The 18,470-nt window shown below is 44.2% G+C and overlaps 1 protein-coding gene across 1 annotated transcript; it reads right to left on the minus strand.

Moving 5' to 3' along the window:
• Positions 1–1,843: 1,843 nt before the first annotated feature.
• Positions 1,844–15,766, minus strand: GJA10 (gap junction protein alpha 10). Its single transcript, XM_052781507.1, is given in 4 exon segments — positions 1,844–4,517; positions 11,034–11,364; positions 11,366–12,451; positions 15,614–15,766. Coding segments are annotated over 3 exon segments (1,440 nt in total). The 5' UTR covers positions 12,436–12,451; positions 15,614–15,766; the 3' UTR covers positions 1,844–4,478.
• Positions 15,767–18,470: the final 2,704 nt, after the last annotated feature.

Raw genomic sequence — 18,470 nt, forward strand, 5'->3', positions numbered from 1 at the left:
TTGCAATGAGGAGCGCTGCTTTCACCTTTTTTTTCTGATCTGAAATGCGTTTGGAGGTGCCTCCGGTTGAATGCTGTAGCCCATGGCTGCAGCATTTTAAAAGTCTCTATTTTAGGGCTGCCTAGAGAAGGTTTAGCTCCATGTGAGCAGCAGAGCTGATGGCCTTGCATAAGGAGGGGATCTGCTAAGTATAGAGTGGTTTATTTTTATCGGAAGTGAGGTGAAACTAAAACTATTAACATAAAGAACTTATGCTCTCTTTCCTGCTAGAATTTTTCTCAACAGATTTTGACTTCGGTTCAGTTTTGTCTCTGCCAACACAGTCCAAGTTAATTTTACATCCATATATATAATACATGTATGTATGTATACATACATCTATAATTCTAGTCAGAGTGTGTGTTTGTGTATTTTCCTGTTCATAATACATATATGTATATTTATAATACTCCCTGGAGTATTTCATGACTCAGGCATCAGATCTGATGCTGTAGAATACAATATATGTGTATATGCATATGTTCAAATACTGTGTCTATATTTAAAAGATCTATTGTTGGTGGTCTGTAGAATAATTATTCCCTTTACTCTCAAAATTTTAATGGCATTACTTGCAAAGACTAAGTGTACAGTATTTTCCTACACTCCACCAAGATAGGTATTATTTATATCGAAGTCAAATATTGATAAGCATTTTAAGGTATTACACAGATAACGTTGCCATTTTTGCAAGTAAAATCGCTTTTTGGCAGGAAGGGATGCTAAAAATACCTTTTTAAAAGGTCATTACCCCAAGCAAATGGCTGCTAAAAAGCCAGTTAGATGACTCCTGTTCTTGTACGAATTTTAGCGACTGCGGGCAGAGCCCTTCCCATAGGTGAAAGTCACCGCCTGGTTCATGCAGTGCCACTGTTGTCCCTTTTGGCTAATTAAGGGCACGCAGAAGGAAACTAGCGTCCCAGAATAGAAATGGCAACTGGCAGTGTTTGATTTCATTGATTGCTTAGAGGCAGAGACGGTCCCAGGCTACGAACCCAAACGACCCTTCTGTTTCGGAGGGTGCCGAGCGGGGGCTGCGGTCGCCGGCTGGGCTTGTCCCTGCAATCAGAGGAGCCCACCCTGCGGGACGCGGGCAGAGGAGGGAGCAGCTGCCCCACGCCGGGGGTTGTGGCTGGGAACCCCCACCCAGGCCGGCGTTACGCTGCGTTTGTGATGTACCCGAGAGAAACGTGCGCGGTTTCAGTCCTGTTCTCACTACTACGTTTGCTCTGCCTGAAGCTATCTGGATCCCTCAGACCGGCAGGAATGATACTAAACACTTTGGTGGTATTCGATGCGTGGTTGTTTACTCGTAGTTCCAAGCATCACCTTGGATTTCAAGGGTGGGGATGCCCTAAGAGTTTGTTCCAGAACCAGTTGGTTACAAGTGCACCTCTTATATATGCCTTACAAACTTCAGAGGCCATATTCAAAACAGGGTTTTATCAGTGTATGCAAGGGGGTGCAACCCCTCTTCTCTTCCTCCCCAGGTCAAACAGTATGGACAGTTTTCACACATATCTACCTGTATAACCCTCTGTACCTCTCATAACTGGTCAATGACTGTAACAGGTTACATCAGGTGTTTTTTCTACATACTTTTTACACAAATTCTATGCGATTAATGTAACAATTCAATGCATCATTTTATTGTACTAGTTCTTAAGCTTGTCTTTATTTTTTTTCTAGGTGACTGTGGTTTCTTGTGATTTTTATTGTATAAATAAATGAGGTGGCTGTTGATGCTTACTCTCTGTTACTAAGAATTTTTACCTTTTTGGAAGAAAGCATTGCTATGAACTAATGAATTTAAAATGTCATTTACTCATTGTAAATACAGTATTGTGCAAAAAACAAAAATGAAAAAAAAAATCCGACCCTTTTCATTCATTTGAATTGCTAGTGTTAACTGAATTTTGTCTAGACACCATTTCTGTTGATGAAATAAAGACATATCATTATGTATTGTAAATCGACTCAGCTTGACTCTGAAATTGATGTTGCAGTGCTCGGTTAACGCATGGGTTGTAGGTGAGATTCGGGAGGGTAGCTTGGATGTGGTTGATACTGCCCGGTGAACCTCTGGACTGATGAAGAGACCTCCAGTCACGTGGTCCCATGGCTAATTCACTAGTCGTCTTTGATCCAGGGATCCAGTTATCTTTGATCTGCTGCAGGAACAGCCAAGGGTATTTCATTGCAAAGATGAAATACGTTGTTTTGGAAGAGCAAATAAGCTGTATCTATACCCATTCCCCTAGTGCTTGACTTAAGGCAATTCTGCCAAGCCTTTGTTTTGGTCTTCTAAAGTGACCAGTGTATGTGTTGGGAGGCAAGGGGAGAGGTTGGAGTTTGTTTCCCCTTTACAGAAAACCTGAGAGAAACTGAGAGGTTTCTGTAGAAACAAAATACAGCTGAAAATCTGTGTATAACCCAAATACAGTAGTGTTCCTCTCTGAGGGGGGACTTGGGCCGTGGACCGTTAGCATCCCTTACACTGTAGAAGATCCAGAAAGGAAAGAAGAAATTATAACAGCCTTAGGTGCTATTACCACAAGCAGGGCGCGGGGTCTAGCAGGGGGTGTTTGCTCTCTGGAACTCCCAACCACACGGCAGCCACCTCTCTCCTTGGGTTGGAGGCAACCTGAGAGCCTGCTCAACAGCTTCCAGGAGGAGACCTGGGAAGGGTCCCTGGCATGACCAGCTGTCCTGCCCTGGTCCACACACTTGCTGGGCTGCTGCTGCGGGAGCAGGGAGGAGGGCAAGCTGCTAGAGAGAGGTCCCCAGGCTTTTTTATCACCACACAGGAAACCGTAAATTGTGTGCCCTGGGCCACCATCCTCAGGGAGGCAAACTGCATCCTCCTCCATCTGCAGCAGTGAAAGTTGCCTGTGATTTTTTCAATCTTAAAATTCTCATGGAAGAAGATCAAACGTTACTTTCCAGAGTTCCCCAGTTTTCTGAATCTTCCTGTTGAGCATATATGAAGAAAGCTTCCCACCCCCTCAAATCTGTCAGAAGATGTAGCATCCACCACATGTACACACAGCCTGGCAGTAGAGAATGTACTTTAGCAAAGCTGTTTCTCCATCCCTGATCAGTTGTTGCTGGCACTTAATGGCCACCATCTTAAGTATTTCCTTTTTTTGCCTTAAAATGCTAAACAAATGCACAGACAAACTGTCAATGAGTTTGTAGTGAGGCAGAATATGAATGTAAATCATGTGCACAAGAACAACACCACTGTAATCTCAAGCAATCTTTATGCTTGACTCTTTTTTCCTGCTGACCTGCTTTCTGCTAGCTTTGCCTTAGAGTTGTCAAGTCGTAAAGGATTTTTATGCTTAGGCAAACTGGCATAGCAAACAAGCTTGTTCCAAGCATTGCCTGCCATTGAGGTGATAGCAAATGCGAGCTACAATAAGCTTGACAAATAAAAGCGGCCAAAAGCATGTGGCCAGAAACAGGGTCAGGGACAGTCAGGGGAAGGTGCTTTATCTTCCAGATACACAAGAGGAAGGACTGCTTTCTTGGGCTGCATACAACCCAGAAATCCAACCTTCCAGAGCCAGTCTGTCCTAGCAAACTGAAAATGAGCTCTTTTGGGCTTTACGTGTCTTTCAGTTCCTCTATATGAACTAATGAGACCGTGAAGGGAATAAGATTTTCATGACCCTGAGGTGATACCTTGCAGATCTTCTTGAACAGCAAACTGAAGAAAAGCACAGATGTTTTGCACTTAAAATAAATTGCCTGATTTGACTTAGTTTCGATTTTGAAGCCAAAAGTATTAGCTATGAGGAGGCTACATTAGCATGGAAAGTCTCTATCAGAGCTTGAGGACTGCATTAGCACAGCCAGATGAGCAGCAGCGTATTCCTCAGCTGGTTTTTTTCTCTCTCTCAAATTCTCTGTCCCTTCAGATGCCTTGAGTGTTTCTTCCATCTTTTATTCATTGGCTGCTGAAGCCTGGGGAGATAGAGGCCACGTAGCCTTCCAGGTTACTTTCACATCAAACTAACCCTTTCATGTAGGTGCCTTGGGTCTTCCGCTACCTCGAAGGTCAATGGATCAGGCTGGTTTCTGATATGAACACTGCTAGCATGCACAACAAGTTGTACATCCCAAAATGTTCTCCCAAAGACACAAGGCTATTTCTGCAGTGGTAGCACGCACTGACCAGATCCAGCTCAGTCTACGTGAGAAAAATCTTGAGTCATGGAGCGAGCTACCCCTTAACACCAACAATCAGAGTACGGTACGGTTGGGATTGGCGTAAAATGGAGGAATAAAATATTTGCTTTCTTACACTGTACTATGAATTTAGCATTATAGTGGCGGGAGAGGGGAACATAGCAATAGATAATCTGCTTTTTATCTCTTTGCTGAAGGCAGTTTGTGCTCAATCCCTTAGTTTATTTCTTCTCCTCAGAATGTCATTACTTTTTCATGATAGATGATAGTTCTAGGAGCATGCTCTGAAAGATAACAAGAGAAAGAAAGCATGAAGCTGAATTGGCTTAAAGGAGAAAAAGAAATGCTATCATAGTAATTAACCCCAACACACATATATTTGGGAAAGTGGGAAATCGGGTGTTTAGCTGACAACATACTTACCTTGTAGGGCTTTGTTCAATGCTAAGGGGAGGGTGGGGAGGGGGGGAACACCGTGCTTTTAAACCAAAATAAACACATTAATCCCTGAAGTAACTTGCTTGAAAGCAGTGGACCCATCCTAGAGTCCTTTGCTTTACATGTCAAGGGGTTTTGTATATGTTTGATTGCTTTAAAACCATGCCAAGATGAACTCAGTTAAGCAAGTTCCACTTTCTAAAATCCAGCTTATACATTTGTTGCTGCAGAAATTCTCAGAGGGGTTCATTAGTTGTCAACTGCTGCTGACCCCCAAAGTTTATTTGTGTTTGTGCAATTGGTGAATGGTTACCTTTGGGTGACCAAGTAGCTTTTGCAGGATAATTGGTACACTGGCTGGCATCACCACGAGCTTCTCCTGAGTGCTCCAGGGCAGAATAAAATACAACTACTGTGCCATTTAATATGGGGGTTTTTTTTTCAAAAAAGAAGAGGTGTTTGCATAGAAAAACTGTAAAAAACCAGCAGTAGTTACCAGCAGGTGTAAATGTGAATACCTTTTAGGATTCTTAAACATCCTAGAGGAACACCGGGTTTTACCAGTCCCTTACCCCACCTCTGGATTTTCCTGATGGAGCTCAGCTGTCTAAATAACTCCTTGGCAGTTATCAGGTTTGTTGTTTCAATGTACATTCACTCATATCAAACTGTTCCCAGCCTGAGGAGTGAGAGCGGGTGAGCAGCTAGTTAAATGAGTGGATATTTAGTCCTCAAGTGTTGTTGAAAGGGTGAGTAAACATGCCTTGTTCTGGAGAAGACTGCAAGCATTCAGGCTGAATAGTGGCTCTTTCTTTCATATCCTGCCTACTATGGAGTATTTTCCCACTGGGTAAAAGGCTCAAAGATGAATGGAGAATTGAGAAGTAGAAAAAGAATTGAACAGCACAGAGGAATAAAAAAGCAATGCAGTGAGGGAAGCTGGACCCAGTGAATCGTAAAATTTCCCCAACTTTGGCAGAGCCAGGATTTCAGCCCCAGAGACTTTCTTTTCTGCAAATGAATAAAATCAGCAGCCCTATCTCGATCCAATTCTGTGAGCTGAGAGTATCATCAGCTTTACCAGCTGCTTCATTATCAGCTTTATCTCCCTCATTCACTGTGAGGAGGGGGCCTTGCTTTTAAAGATACATTGATTACTTTGTAGCCAAAAATATAGACTTGAAGAAATGACACTGACAGCACAGGGCTCTCTGGAGGAGAGGGTGGGCTAAAGAATAAGGAATAGATGTGACAGTGAGGAAAACTCAGCACTTCTTGAAAAACAAAAATCTGAAGTTGAGTGCCTAAAATCCCTAATTCTTTCTGAAAATCTTGAGCTAATAATTTTGGTTTCCCAGGAGAGTGGTTCAGCTAAAATATTGCTAAGAATATTATAAACCTTCTAATGACTTCCAATTTTGCTTTGTGATTCCAGGAACTTATCTTAGCTCAATGAAGAAATACGACCATTAGATAATGTCAAGTCTTCCCATCTTCTTGGTATATCTTCAGATACTCAAGCAAGAGGAGTAGCACAGCGGTTCTCTCGATGCAGATTTAGGCTTGGGGTGCAAATATGATGACTTACTTCCAAGTCATCTGAAGGATGGTGCCTTTGTGAGAAGAGTTGCCAACCTAGTATAATTACTCCCAATTCCAGTTAATCAAATTAAAACTCGTAGGTTTTAGAGCACATCTTAGAATTCTTTAGAAAACTATTATATATAGGCCAAAAAGAACTGATGCTGGACACGCTCAGGTAGCATGCAACTGGAGGTCTCTCTTTTAGAAAGGTGGGGAGAGACACAGCTAGCAAAAGACTTCAAACCCAGCTAGCAATGAAATATCACACAGCCTCCAGCTTTTGTAGAAATGATGTGATGACACTGTGACGCTCTGAAAATGCAATGCCAGGCTGTGGCCATGCTCAGCTGAGCTTTCCGATGTTCTGCAATCGTTCCTTTGGTTTGTAGAAAATGGCCAAGGAGGAAGACTGCTTGATTCTGGCAAAGGCTGACTTTGGAAGTAAAGTGCTCTCCCTCTCTAGCTGTTCAGCTGGAGTGCTCAGGTCTCCTCTTATTTTATCCCCCCAGAGAGAAAAAGAGAGTTATTCAATGGTCCCAATGGCTTCACAGAGCCTTGCACGCATGAGGCCATGAGACACTACCCCTTAGTGCAGTGCTCTACGTACTAGATGCCTATTGCAGGCTGTAATTCCTGGCCCCACCTATTTTCAAGAGAGCACAGATTGTATGTGTACTAGTTATATACTGACCTTTGACCGCATCAGCCTATTAATTTTATCAGACTTAAAAATGTATCATGCACCAGTCAAGGGCCTGACTGGTGCAAATTATGTTGTTGGTTTTTTTGGTTTTTTTCTCTCATAATGTCATTCATGTGCAGAATCTTACTGACAGCAGCACAATTCCTACACAGCTTTGTGAATCCAACCCCCAGTTGTCATTGTAATTGTAGTTATACTAAATTCAGTGTGGCTCTTTTCACTGAGTTGTGTGTGAAAAGCAGCCATTTAAGGCCTGCTTGCCGAAGAGAGGCCGGCAGCCTAGGACCGTGCAGAAGGTGGCCCTTTGCTCCATAGCTGTATCTCCCCTTTTAAATAAAAGTTAAAATGTGGCAAGAGATGCAAAACTTAGGGCAGAACTATCTGTGTACCTGCGATATTTCTTAGAAGATAAGGTACCATGTATTCTCTAAGATGTATCCTCTAAGTGAGCCTTGGAAATTATTAGCTTGGAGACAGTTATCAGTGAACAAATTGTTTGCTATGACTTCAAAGCATGCTGACTGCATTCCTCAGTACCAAGGTTTTGGAGGTTTGCAGATAGCCTGGTTTCAGCCACACACAGATCCTGAATTCCCTTGTCAATGTAGAGTTTTGTAACGTTATTTACCCCAGGTGTCCATCGAGTTGAGATTAGCTTACATGTATAGCTGGTGATGCTCTTGTCATTGTGTTTAGGTGGACTGAAATCAGTTGCAAATTACCCTCATGGCATGCAGTGACTCTCTCCTATGCTTTGCTGTGTGCTTTCCCTGATGCAATGAAGGTCCAGTTTTGGTGGTCTGTCCTCAGAACCTAATAGATCTAAAGTTTGACCAGCAGCGGATCAAGGAAAAGATACTTTTTCTAAATGGATCAGAGTGTCTTGAGAAGCCTTTAGCCTAATAAGTTTTTCAAGATTTCTGCCTTTCTCATTTTTGCTTCCCAGTCTGAATAATGGATAGCTTTGGACAATGCAATGACCAAGAAACTGAATAGAGTATGAAGAGTGAGTGGTTTGGGTGTAAAACTAAACAGTTGGAACGTAAATATTTTTTTCAAGGTTTTATGCCACAGTTGGACATGAAATGAAGAAATGGCGCTTCACCTCCACCAATTCCAGACAAGGAAGTTTTAAATAGCCTTGTTAGTTTGCATTGTGGCCAAACATGGTTGGTCTGTACAAATCCTACCAACGGGAAGGGCATTTCTTCTTTTATATATATAGCTTGTCTAGTTTGAACTGAAGTCTGAAACGTTGAGGAATCCTCATGCCAAACATGCATTTTGTATTCAATATCCTACTGAGCTGTTTCATAAGGGTTTTCAAGGAAGGATTGAATGCATTCTCTCTTAAGGGTCCAAAGTACCCCTTCCTCCAAAGAGGAAGTCCTAAGACGAATTTCCTGTTCTGTTTGAGGGATGCAGTTTTGTACTTTCTTGGAAAAAAATCACTTGATCATGATCTGGCCAACTACTATCCACCTCCTAGTCTTCCTGGTTTGATCAAGAGGGTGCCATACATTATGAGAGGTAACTTTTACAACATTCAGTTGTCCCTAATAATAGTTATTTATCTGTTAGAGACTCAAGTTGGGTGTGGAAATGGCATTGATAATATTGCTCAAAAAAAAATCTCATCACTGGCTAAAGGTCAAGCATCCATAACTGTACTATTAGATCTGTTCGGTCCTTTCAATGCCATGACTCACAGGACGCAGTTGACTTGTATGCAGACTCTTGCAGTGTCAGATGGATTGATTCTGTGTAGCTTTGAGATTTTCTTTCAGCTAAGGAAGCTATGGTGGTTGTGGGCAGTTGCAGTTGTCCTGCTGTCTTAGCACAGAGCGTGGATATGTGTTTGACTGGAGGGTGCTAGAATGGTTGTTGAGGTACAGAAAGTGATATTTGTAATGTTAAGTTGATACTCCTCTCTCATTGAGCTAATGCAAAGAATGCTACAGACAAATTCTGGCAGAATGGTATGGATGAAGGGAAAAAGAAAACGTTCAAGCCAGTATGGAACTAAAGATGATAGTTTGGAAAAGTTATCAAAGAAAATTGAAGAACAGTGTGGGTTCCACTATGGTTTTGCTCCATTTGGCTCTCCAGCTTAGATTAGTAAAACCCGGGTTAGTATAGACTGTATTTTGGCTGTTTAGAAAATGTTTGTACATGTAGATTCATTGTTATGTTAAAAAGTGTCTGTCCTTTCTCTGCATTACTCTTGCAAGTCACTATTAACCAGGCATGGCAGTAGGTAGTATTTTTTTGTGTGCTACAGCTGGAATTTTGTAAATACCATTCCTTTTAAGTACTTTTTTTTTAGATAGACTCACTAATTTTTGCATGCTCCTTTCACACAGGTAAATCTAATACATATTTTTCTTTTATCTAAACATTAATACATGATGATTGTCTCCTGGAAGTCAAATTAAAACAAATCAAACCAGTGCTGAGTGCCCTTGACAACCAAAATTAAATAGTGAATATAGGAATTGGGAAATTCAGACCAGAAGCTTACACAAGCTTTAATGCCCAGATTCAACACTTTTGTGATGCACCAGCATATTTGTGTGTTGAACTTTGCATTCATAAAATGCTGTAGCAGTGCTAGCAGTAAAGCGCATTTGCCAAAATCTTGGCTCAACTGTATATAGAAGCACCTTTACTTTAAAATATCATATGCAGTAAGTAGGAAGCAACAGGTAGCATACCTACAGGAGTCACATTTTAAAATGCTAGTACCAGTCCCTTGCATAATGATCCCCAAAGGCAGCATGCTGGAAGAGTGTTACTTTCAAGAGTAATGGCATCGCTTTGCAAACTGACTATATTTCTCTGTAAGATCTCCTCTGGAAGACAGCATCATTGTCATTAAACAGTAAAAGCTGCCAGGCAACTTCTGTGAGTTCTCAACAGGGGCTACTGAAATTCTGTCTTGCTTGAATAACTTTTTGCACTTCACCTTTTTAAAGAGCCTTCTCATCTGAGTATCAAAAACCAGCAGACTGACAGATTGGACTCTAGGCCTTCTCCCTCTACTAGAAACATCAAAGTGAAAGTGGTTAAATTGCATCTAAGTGACAACTTAACATGGCTTATGCTGATTATATATTGTAGAAACTATAACTCCAGCAGAACTGGAACCCACAAACAGGTTTTTGATGAGCAATGTGTAAGAGTGGCTTGTGCTTACCACAAAAGATTTGAAGTTGTTTGCTTGCTTGCTTTTGTTCGTTTTGTATTTAGAAAAAGTATTTATTTTTAGGCAGAGTAAGAAAAAATTGAACAGAATCTGTCACTTTGAGTACTGTGTGAAAGAATCTTCTGTTTATTACATGCCCTCTAAAAAGGCATTTAAGGGCTTGTTCCTGCAAGCATTTGTAAAGGAGCTTTTTTGCTCTCAGAGGACAAATCCTGTCATCCGGGGCAATCAGAATTCAAACTACTTTAAAAAAAACCCTCGTTGGTTCTTGAATGCAAGCACCGTATCTTACCAACACTGAGCTTAGAGCATGTGACCAAGGAATAGGAACAGCTGCTGAAAACACAATTCCGTCGGCGTTGGCTCTGGCATTGCAATTATTTGGTGTTTTATATGTAGATCTTCTGACTTATTCATTGAGCAATTACTCGACTCGGTGGTCGCCTCTGGGAGAACCCCCCCGCAGCTGAGAGAAGTTGAGCTGTTGAACTCGACGCACTCAAGCCTTCTCTTTCTTGCAGTCTCGAGCAGGCTGGAGCGGAACAAGCTTCCCTGGGGACAGTCCTCGGCAAGGCAGTTGGGATGGTGTAACGGGTATAAAGAAGCCGAGATTGGGTGACGTAGAGACCCTCAGCACTCCGTAGCTTCCCAGGGGTGTTTTTGCTTTCACCGCAGAAGGAGACCGGGCATGCGGGAGCTCGCCTTCGTGCGGGAGGACGCCAGGCGTTAGGGCTGTGCCGGAAGCCCTGCCCAAGCCTCCCTGCTCCCCGCACCCGGCCGGCCCCGTCCTCCCCGGGGCCGGGACAGGCAGCCGGGGCCCCCCCCCCCCGCCGCGCCCCCTCCCGTGGGCCACCCCGGGGCCCTACTTGCCATCGACACGCGGCGTCCCATGGCGGCGGCCGGCGGCAGGCTGCTGGGCGGGCTGCCCTCCTCGCGGCGCTTCCCCTCCGAGCCGGAGCCGGGGCCGGAGCCGGAGCCGGAGCCGGAGCCGGGGCCGGGGCCGGGGCCGCCGCGGGAGGCGGGGCTCTCGCTGTCGCTGCCCGCCCGGCTGCCGGTGAGGACGCGGGAGAGGAAGCTGGACTTGCGGGTGCCGGGGCAGTGGCCGCTGTCCGGGGAGTCGCCGCGCTCCTCGTCAAGGTCGCGGGGGAGGCTCACCCGGCTGTGCTTGCGGGGCACCCGGCGGGCGCCCGCCACCGCCCCGGGGGGGGCCGCCCGCCGCCGCCCGCGGCGCCTCCTCGCTGCTGGACGAGGGCGGTGGCGGTGGCGGCGGGTGCTGTCCGTGGTGCTGCGCCGCGCTGTGCCGGCGGCGGGGCGGCGGGGCGCCGCGGAGCTCTCCGCGGTGCTGACGGCCCGGCGGCCCCGCCGGAGCCGGAGCGGCGGCAGCGGCGGGAGGAGCGGGGGCGTGGGGCGGCGGCGGCGGCGGCGGCGGCGGCGGCGGGGCGGTGTCGCTGGCCGGGCAGGCCGGCGGCACCACGGAGCTCTTCTTGGAGTTGTAGAGGCTGGTGTCCTCCTCGGCGGGGCCCGCCGGCCGCCGCGGCCGCCCGTAGAGGCTCTTCTGGATCTTCTTGAGGCCCAGGTGGGCGATTTCTAGGATGTTGAGGAACAGGGAGACCACGGCGATGCTGTTCATGAAAACCATAAAGACGGTCTTCTCTGTGGGTCGGGACACAAAACAATCCACCGTGTTAGGGCAAGGAGGCCGAGTGCATTTGTACAGGGGGGACATGTGAAACCCGTATAAAAGATACTGACCTATCATAAAGCCCACTTCGACCACCGACCGGGTCAGGATATGTAGGACGTAGGTGCGCAGCAGGGACCCTCTCAGGGGCGCTTTATGCACTTTCTTCTGTTCCTCCAGCTTACGCAGTTCCCTCTCCACTCTCCTGTGTTCCTCGGGCACGGGCTCCAGATCCTCCAGCCGAGCCTGCAGGCAGGCTTTCCTCTTCTGACGCTCTTTCTCGAGAGCCCTTAATCTGTAGAGCGCATGGCCCATGTAAACTAGTGACGGAGAAGAGACAAATATGATCTGCAGTACCCAGTATCTGATCAAAGAGATGGGGAAGGCTTTGTCGTAACAGATATTGCTGCAGCCAGGTTGCTCCGTGTTGCAGATGAACTCGGACTGCTCGTCATCCCAGACATCTTCGGCAGCCACTCCCAGCACCAGCATCCGGAATATGAACAGGATTGTGAGCCAGATTTTGCCAACTATGGTGGAGTGGATGTGCACTTCTTCAAGGATGCTGCCCAACAGGTTCCAGTCCCCCATGGTCAGAGGCTCATATCTGAAATCCCCCAAAATTATGTTATTTTAGTATAATACTGGATTACTTTTGGAAATGGCCTTTGTCAGTATTTCTTTAAAAATAATGATCTTTCATATACATTCTTCTAATAGCAGGAGAGCTCTTAGAAGTTCATCATTATTTTCTACTTAATGGGTCTTTAAATGAAGGCAGACTTTACAATTACTGGTGAAAGATGCAAATGTGAGATTATTTTAAGCTTAAGAGAGATTGATTTCAGCTGTAAGCCACCGTACTTCTTAATTGCCTACAGTTTTACGCTACTTTCTACCCACTGGGAAAGACGACAACTTTTTTTCACTTTGCAAATCCTTTGCCCACTGTAGTTTAATTCTACACCCACTCCATTTCACTGTCTGTGGCTTTGCCATAGTTTTGCCATAATATATAATGCTCATGGCTTTCATTTGTTTGATAAAGTTTTGAGACATATCGCATAACTGTGACAGAAAAATGTTTCATTTTCTGCCCCAAGGCAGTAGCATTATTAGTGCCATCCATCCAATATTTTGCCATCTACCAGGGTAACAATCCACAAGTTTCTCACTTGGATTCCTGAAACTACAAATACGTAGCTAATTTACACATAGCTGTACGTGTGTAAGTAGCCTCAGTTCTAGGATAATGTTAATAAACTAAGAGTGTTTCTAGGATTAATATCTTTAATTTTATGCACTTAAAGTCTTATTGAATCACCAGGACTTCGTCTCCATTATAAATTTCAACATATGAGAGAAAGAAAACAGGGATTACATAGTGCAGTGATATGGACATTTTTAGCTGTGAGCGTGAGATGATCTTTTTAACTACCTCTTTCCCAGAATCTCTTTGAATCACCAGCAAATTGATCTACCTTCTGCTGCCAGGTGTTTGATTTCCAAGCCGCTTCTCTGGTAACTATTCAGGAGCTTCAGGTAATGTGGGGAATTGAAATGTAAGGTATTTGTTTATTTGTGAATGCATCACATGTTCTGTATTGCGTCCCTGGAATTTTTTTCTGCTAATGTGGTAATAAAATATTGAAAGCAACTGGGATCATATCTACCTTAGGGTTTGCACTTAAATTTTTTATGCTACTGTACTTTCAAAACTTCCCAAATTCCATGAAACCACAACCTTTAGTAAAGTGCAATTTCTAAGTTTTTTTAAGAGTGCCTGGTTGTAGTACCCTAAATCTTACACAGTTTTAATTGATAGCACAGCTGTGTGAGATCACCATTATCAATATAACTTGGTTATGGTTTATGACATGATCCCCCATAGCACGATTCTGCTTGGAGGCTGTATTTATCCATACTGCAAGTAAAGATTTTCAATTGTAACCAACAGTGCAGTCATTGTCTGCACAGGCATCCTACAAAATTTATCATCACATTTCTGCATTTGGAGGGTTTTTTTCTGCAAATTTGAATCTATACAATGAAATTCCCTTTTGACACAGGGAACTGGTTGAGGAAACCTAGCCAGTCAGGCAATTTCTTAGGTGCTGTGATGTACCTGGAATATCTTCTTTCCCCACTCCTTCCCTCCCATGCATATCATTGAAATAAGATACATGAAAAAAGAAAAGTCAGCAATAATTATTGTAGTCCTTTTTCCTCATCTTTAAAGAACATTGTCAGATCTTTCTTCTGACTTCATATGGATTTTATTCAGAGCAGATATCAAATTGTTGCAATGTCATAGGTTGGGTGGGTGTACAAATGTTCATATGTCGAAATGTTTACTGGAAAATGTTACATCTCAAGCTAAAAATGTTGAACCTGTTTTTCCAAGCTTGGAAGTGCTGATACAGAATGGTTCACCTTCAGTAAAGCGAGAAGTGGAGGTTTACGTAGAGCAAGCTCCCAAATGCAGAGTACTGAAGAGGCCAAGTACAAGTGGGTGACACTTGCTGATTGCTCTGTGCCACTTCCCCTGAAAGATGACTGAATGATGGCAACGCAAGAGTTAAGCAAAGGAGCTTGGGGTATATTTGCTGCCTTGGGGTATATTTGCTGCCTCGTGAATGGCTGATCCCTCACCGAAATTGGTAGATTCCACAAAAAAAAAAAACAAAACCAAAACCCCACCACCACAAACAAGTGAGATGCTACAATGTAAATGCAGGAATAAAAGGGAAGGGAGACATGTTTTAATCCCAAAGATGAAATGCTAGCATTCCCCTAGCAGTAGGAATTATCGTCACTCATTTTGGAACAGAAAGTGAATGCAACCGTTCCGGGTAAGAGAGGACAAAAAGAGGAGTATAAACATATCACTCTGGCTCTACAGATGTGGTTTTGTTTCTTAAGTTGTTTCTACCAGTATTTAAAGAACTCTGTCCTCACCGCTACTTTATAACAGCCAACAGGGGAGAGTAATTGTAGGAGTGGTCTAATTCACTAAGTAAACTTATTATACCAAGACACTTTGCCTCAAATCTGCACTGGTAGAACCACAGCATAAATATTGACATGGTGAACATTGTGTATAAAGTAAAGAAGTTAGTGGAGAGCCACAAAAGCCAGAGTTTCTAAGAAATCAGCCAAAACTACTTTACAACCTTGTCATAGCAATGTGCTTCCAATTTTTCCATCCTTCCCCTCCCTGGTCTTCTCTGAATTCTGTGTAACAGAGTAATTTCAGTTTACTGTAAGAGAGTAATCTCAAATATCAATGATATCATTATTTCCAGTCTACTAGTAGACTAGAAATTCTAGCATTCTAGTATACTAGCCTAGTATACTAGAAATATACCATTTTTAGTATAGATAGTACATACCTGAGACATTTCTCATTATACCATCTGACTACCTTTGTGTCTGTCCAAATACTTTTGAATGGTTATTTCAAACAATAAAAATTCATGCATGTAATCAGTTAGAACCAGACGGAAATCCACCGTTTCTCTTCAAAGAAGTTTCTTTATTTCTTGTTTTTGTTACTTCTTTATTTTAAAGTTCATTTGATCATTTGCCACTATTCAGATCACTTCTGTATTAAATCTATGCCAGGTTTTCATCAGCTGTGATTTGAAAAAGCAGAGTTAAATCTTAAAATTCTTGTCAGAAAAAGTTAAATGCTAAGATGCAAATACTCCTGGGTTTAATTCACATTGCTTCATACTGCCCTAGGAAGGATTATTTTTCTGCCACTTACCTTAGGAGAAAGCCCTTGGTTACTCTATCTTAGAGCATTGCAGAAGGAGCACGCAGCGCTGCCGATTGCTATAGCTCAGAGACCTTCCTTCGACAGTGCTAGGACATTTTTTTTTTTTTTTCCAAGAGCCAAAGCATAGACGTGGTACGCTGAGTGGACTTCTCGGTTCTTTATAGCTGGATGTTAAGATCACTCAGCCTAAGCTATCCATGCACAGTTTAAAAATCATCACATGATAGGCTGGTGCCTCTAGCCAAAATTATCATGCAATTATTTTAGTCAGTGGCATCTAACAAAGCCATTCCCTCAAGGCTCAATCTGTATGGCAACAGTTTGCAATGTCCCTATGCCTTGTTTTAGTTGGTTCTTCAAACATTACGCCTCCATCCAGCTCCGAAATGAAATTTTATTTTGTAAAATGGCTAAATAGGCAGCCTTTAGAGTATGTTAGATTCTTTACATTCATTTTCTTTACATTCCATTAGTTTTGCTTTGAATCAATGCCCAAGGATCGATCGGTCATGTCCGATTTCATACTCTGTTGCCTGGTGAGTTAATTTAGGATGCGTTAGACTGAGTCTTTGAAAATGGAGGCCACAGGAACCGAGACTCAAGTCTTTGGTTAGCAACACAGGCTTTTGGCACGGTAACCTTTCTTCAGCTGGGTTAAAGGGCCACCCTCAAGCCCATTCAGAACTGGTATCTGTGAGAGACAAGGTTTAAAAAAAGGAAGGTGAGTTGCCAAAATGGGATTTTTGTGGGAAATCAGGGCCACCAGAGCTCAGGTTGTGATACTAAGAGCTTCTGCTGCCTAGTCCTGCCCAGGCCTAAATTTTATGGAAATCCCAAATATCCATTTCTTTTCTCTCTTGCTCCAGAACCTCTGGCCCTTTTCTTCCATCTTATAAAGTGCGTGACTGATTTCCACTTCAGCCTCCTCACCCTAAGGGTATTCCCACTAACCAGTGGCCAGTTCTCAAAAGGCACTAGCCCCACCTCTTCTTTGGGATAATCTTAGATTTATGTGCACCCTTCTCTCTCATACAAGCTGTACTCGTCTCCCTGAAAGTCCTGGTTAAATATGCCTTCAGAGCCTTGCGCTGCAGCAGATGTGGTGGCCCCAGCATCTTTCCTGCAGCCTCAGTCTAATGCAGCAGATGTATGGTTTATGCACACATTATAAACGCTTTCGGGGCAGTAGCGCTACACTTTCTACTCCTGAGAGATGCGTTAATATTCATCCAACCCCCCCAGACCTCCACGGGCCTTTCTCATCCATATGCTCTCACGCTTTCTCTCAAGCCCACGTACCTGTCATTGGCTTTTTATTTTCGCGCCTCTTCTCTCCAAATTCAGTCACAAAGTCCCTGAGGCTTTACCTTGCTGCTTCAGTCGTCTCGGAGCTTCGACTCGGGCCTGGGTACCCTGTGGTGCCTCACCAGGCGGTGTTGTTGACCCGACATCTCCAGCGGCTTCCACAGCTCCCGGGTGTTTCTCAGGAGCACCCTCTTCAGCTCCGCTCACAGTGAAAACCTGAAAACTGGGCAAGAGCTGCAGCACCCGTGATTTATTCATCCCATCGGAGAACACACTTCGTCGCTCACTGCAGAAGCAGCTTGTTCTTGGCCCGGCACATTTCTGTCCCACCTCTTCTCCCCCTCAGCAGGTCACAGCACCAGAACCACAGGCTGCCGACCTCACTCTGCCCTCAGAGGAACCTGGGTTAAGGTTTTGGTTTTCTCGGGGGACAGGGCAGGTGACAGCAGGCTGCTTAGGGACAATTTGCCATGTTTCTCCTTTAGCAGCAGAATCAGTGGTGGTGTTAAAGGACTGCTCGTGTAACTTGTTACTGGACCATACAATTAATTGTACGTGGAAGGGAAGCAGGGTTAGGGCACGGGAGTGGTGGGAGGAATCAGGATGAAGAACAGGAGTGCGGTGCAGTCCTTTGCATTTGGAGATGAGCAAGAATCTGTGGGGGGCTGAGGACACTTCCTTGCTATAACCATCTGCCACAGGTGAAATCATCTTACAGTGTGAATGCTAACAGGCAGTGTGTGTGTGTGTGGGGGGGGGGGGTAGCATTTGGTGGGGCAGGGAATATCCTGGAGATCCTTGGCCAGTGACACCCGAGATGGGGAACCGTGAGCAGCAGCAGAGCAGGAACCAGCACAACTTCATGCCTGACCTTCCTGGACCAGCAGCGACCTCCCCGCTGGGAAGCAGAGACCCAGGGAATGTAGTGCTGGGGCAGGAGTTGGAGACAACCAAGTAGGGTAAAAGCTCTAATCTTTCTGGTTCTTCAATAAATCCCAGTATCCAAATCCAGCATGGGGTGTTTACTCTGTCTTCCTGGTGACAGCACCTAAATCGTAAGTGGCAGCTATTATAAAATAAGTTCTTAAAATATTAGGTCCAAATACACTTTTTATAGCATTGCAGCTTTTGACATTCTTGTCAGGGATTTAGATTTGAAAACCAGAAAAGGATATACGTGGGAACTAATTGCAATCTTCTTACAACACAGACAGTAGCATTTCCTTGTACTAATGTATTACTCTTCTGACATGCAAAATGGCTAACATTACAGGGTCAAGACCACTTCAAAAAGCACATGCTTTCTGCTCCTTCACCGAACCCATCATACAACTCTGTGACCGATGTACGTGTAACAGTGAGCTGGACAACAGGCTGTGGCTGAAGCAACTCGGGTATAGGCATACTGAAATGCCAGGATGAGACCGCAGAATCTTACCGCCTTTAGCCCAAACGATTCCATGTACAGTGTAACCTGACTGGCAAGAAACCCCTTGGTTTACTAAAAAAGTCACCTCACTTGAACTTGCAGATTTTTCCA

Source organism: Harpia harpyja, chromosome 3 (genome assembly GCF_026419915.1).
Source record: "Harpia harpyja isolate bHarHar1 chromosome 3, bHarHar1 primary haplotype, whole genome shotgun sequence".
NCBI lineage: Eukaryota > Metazoa > Chordata > Aves > Accipitriformes > Accipitridae > Harpia > Harpia harpyja.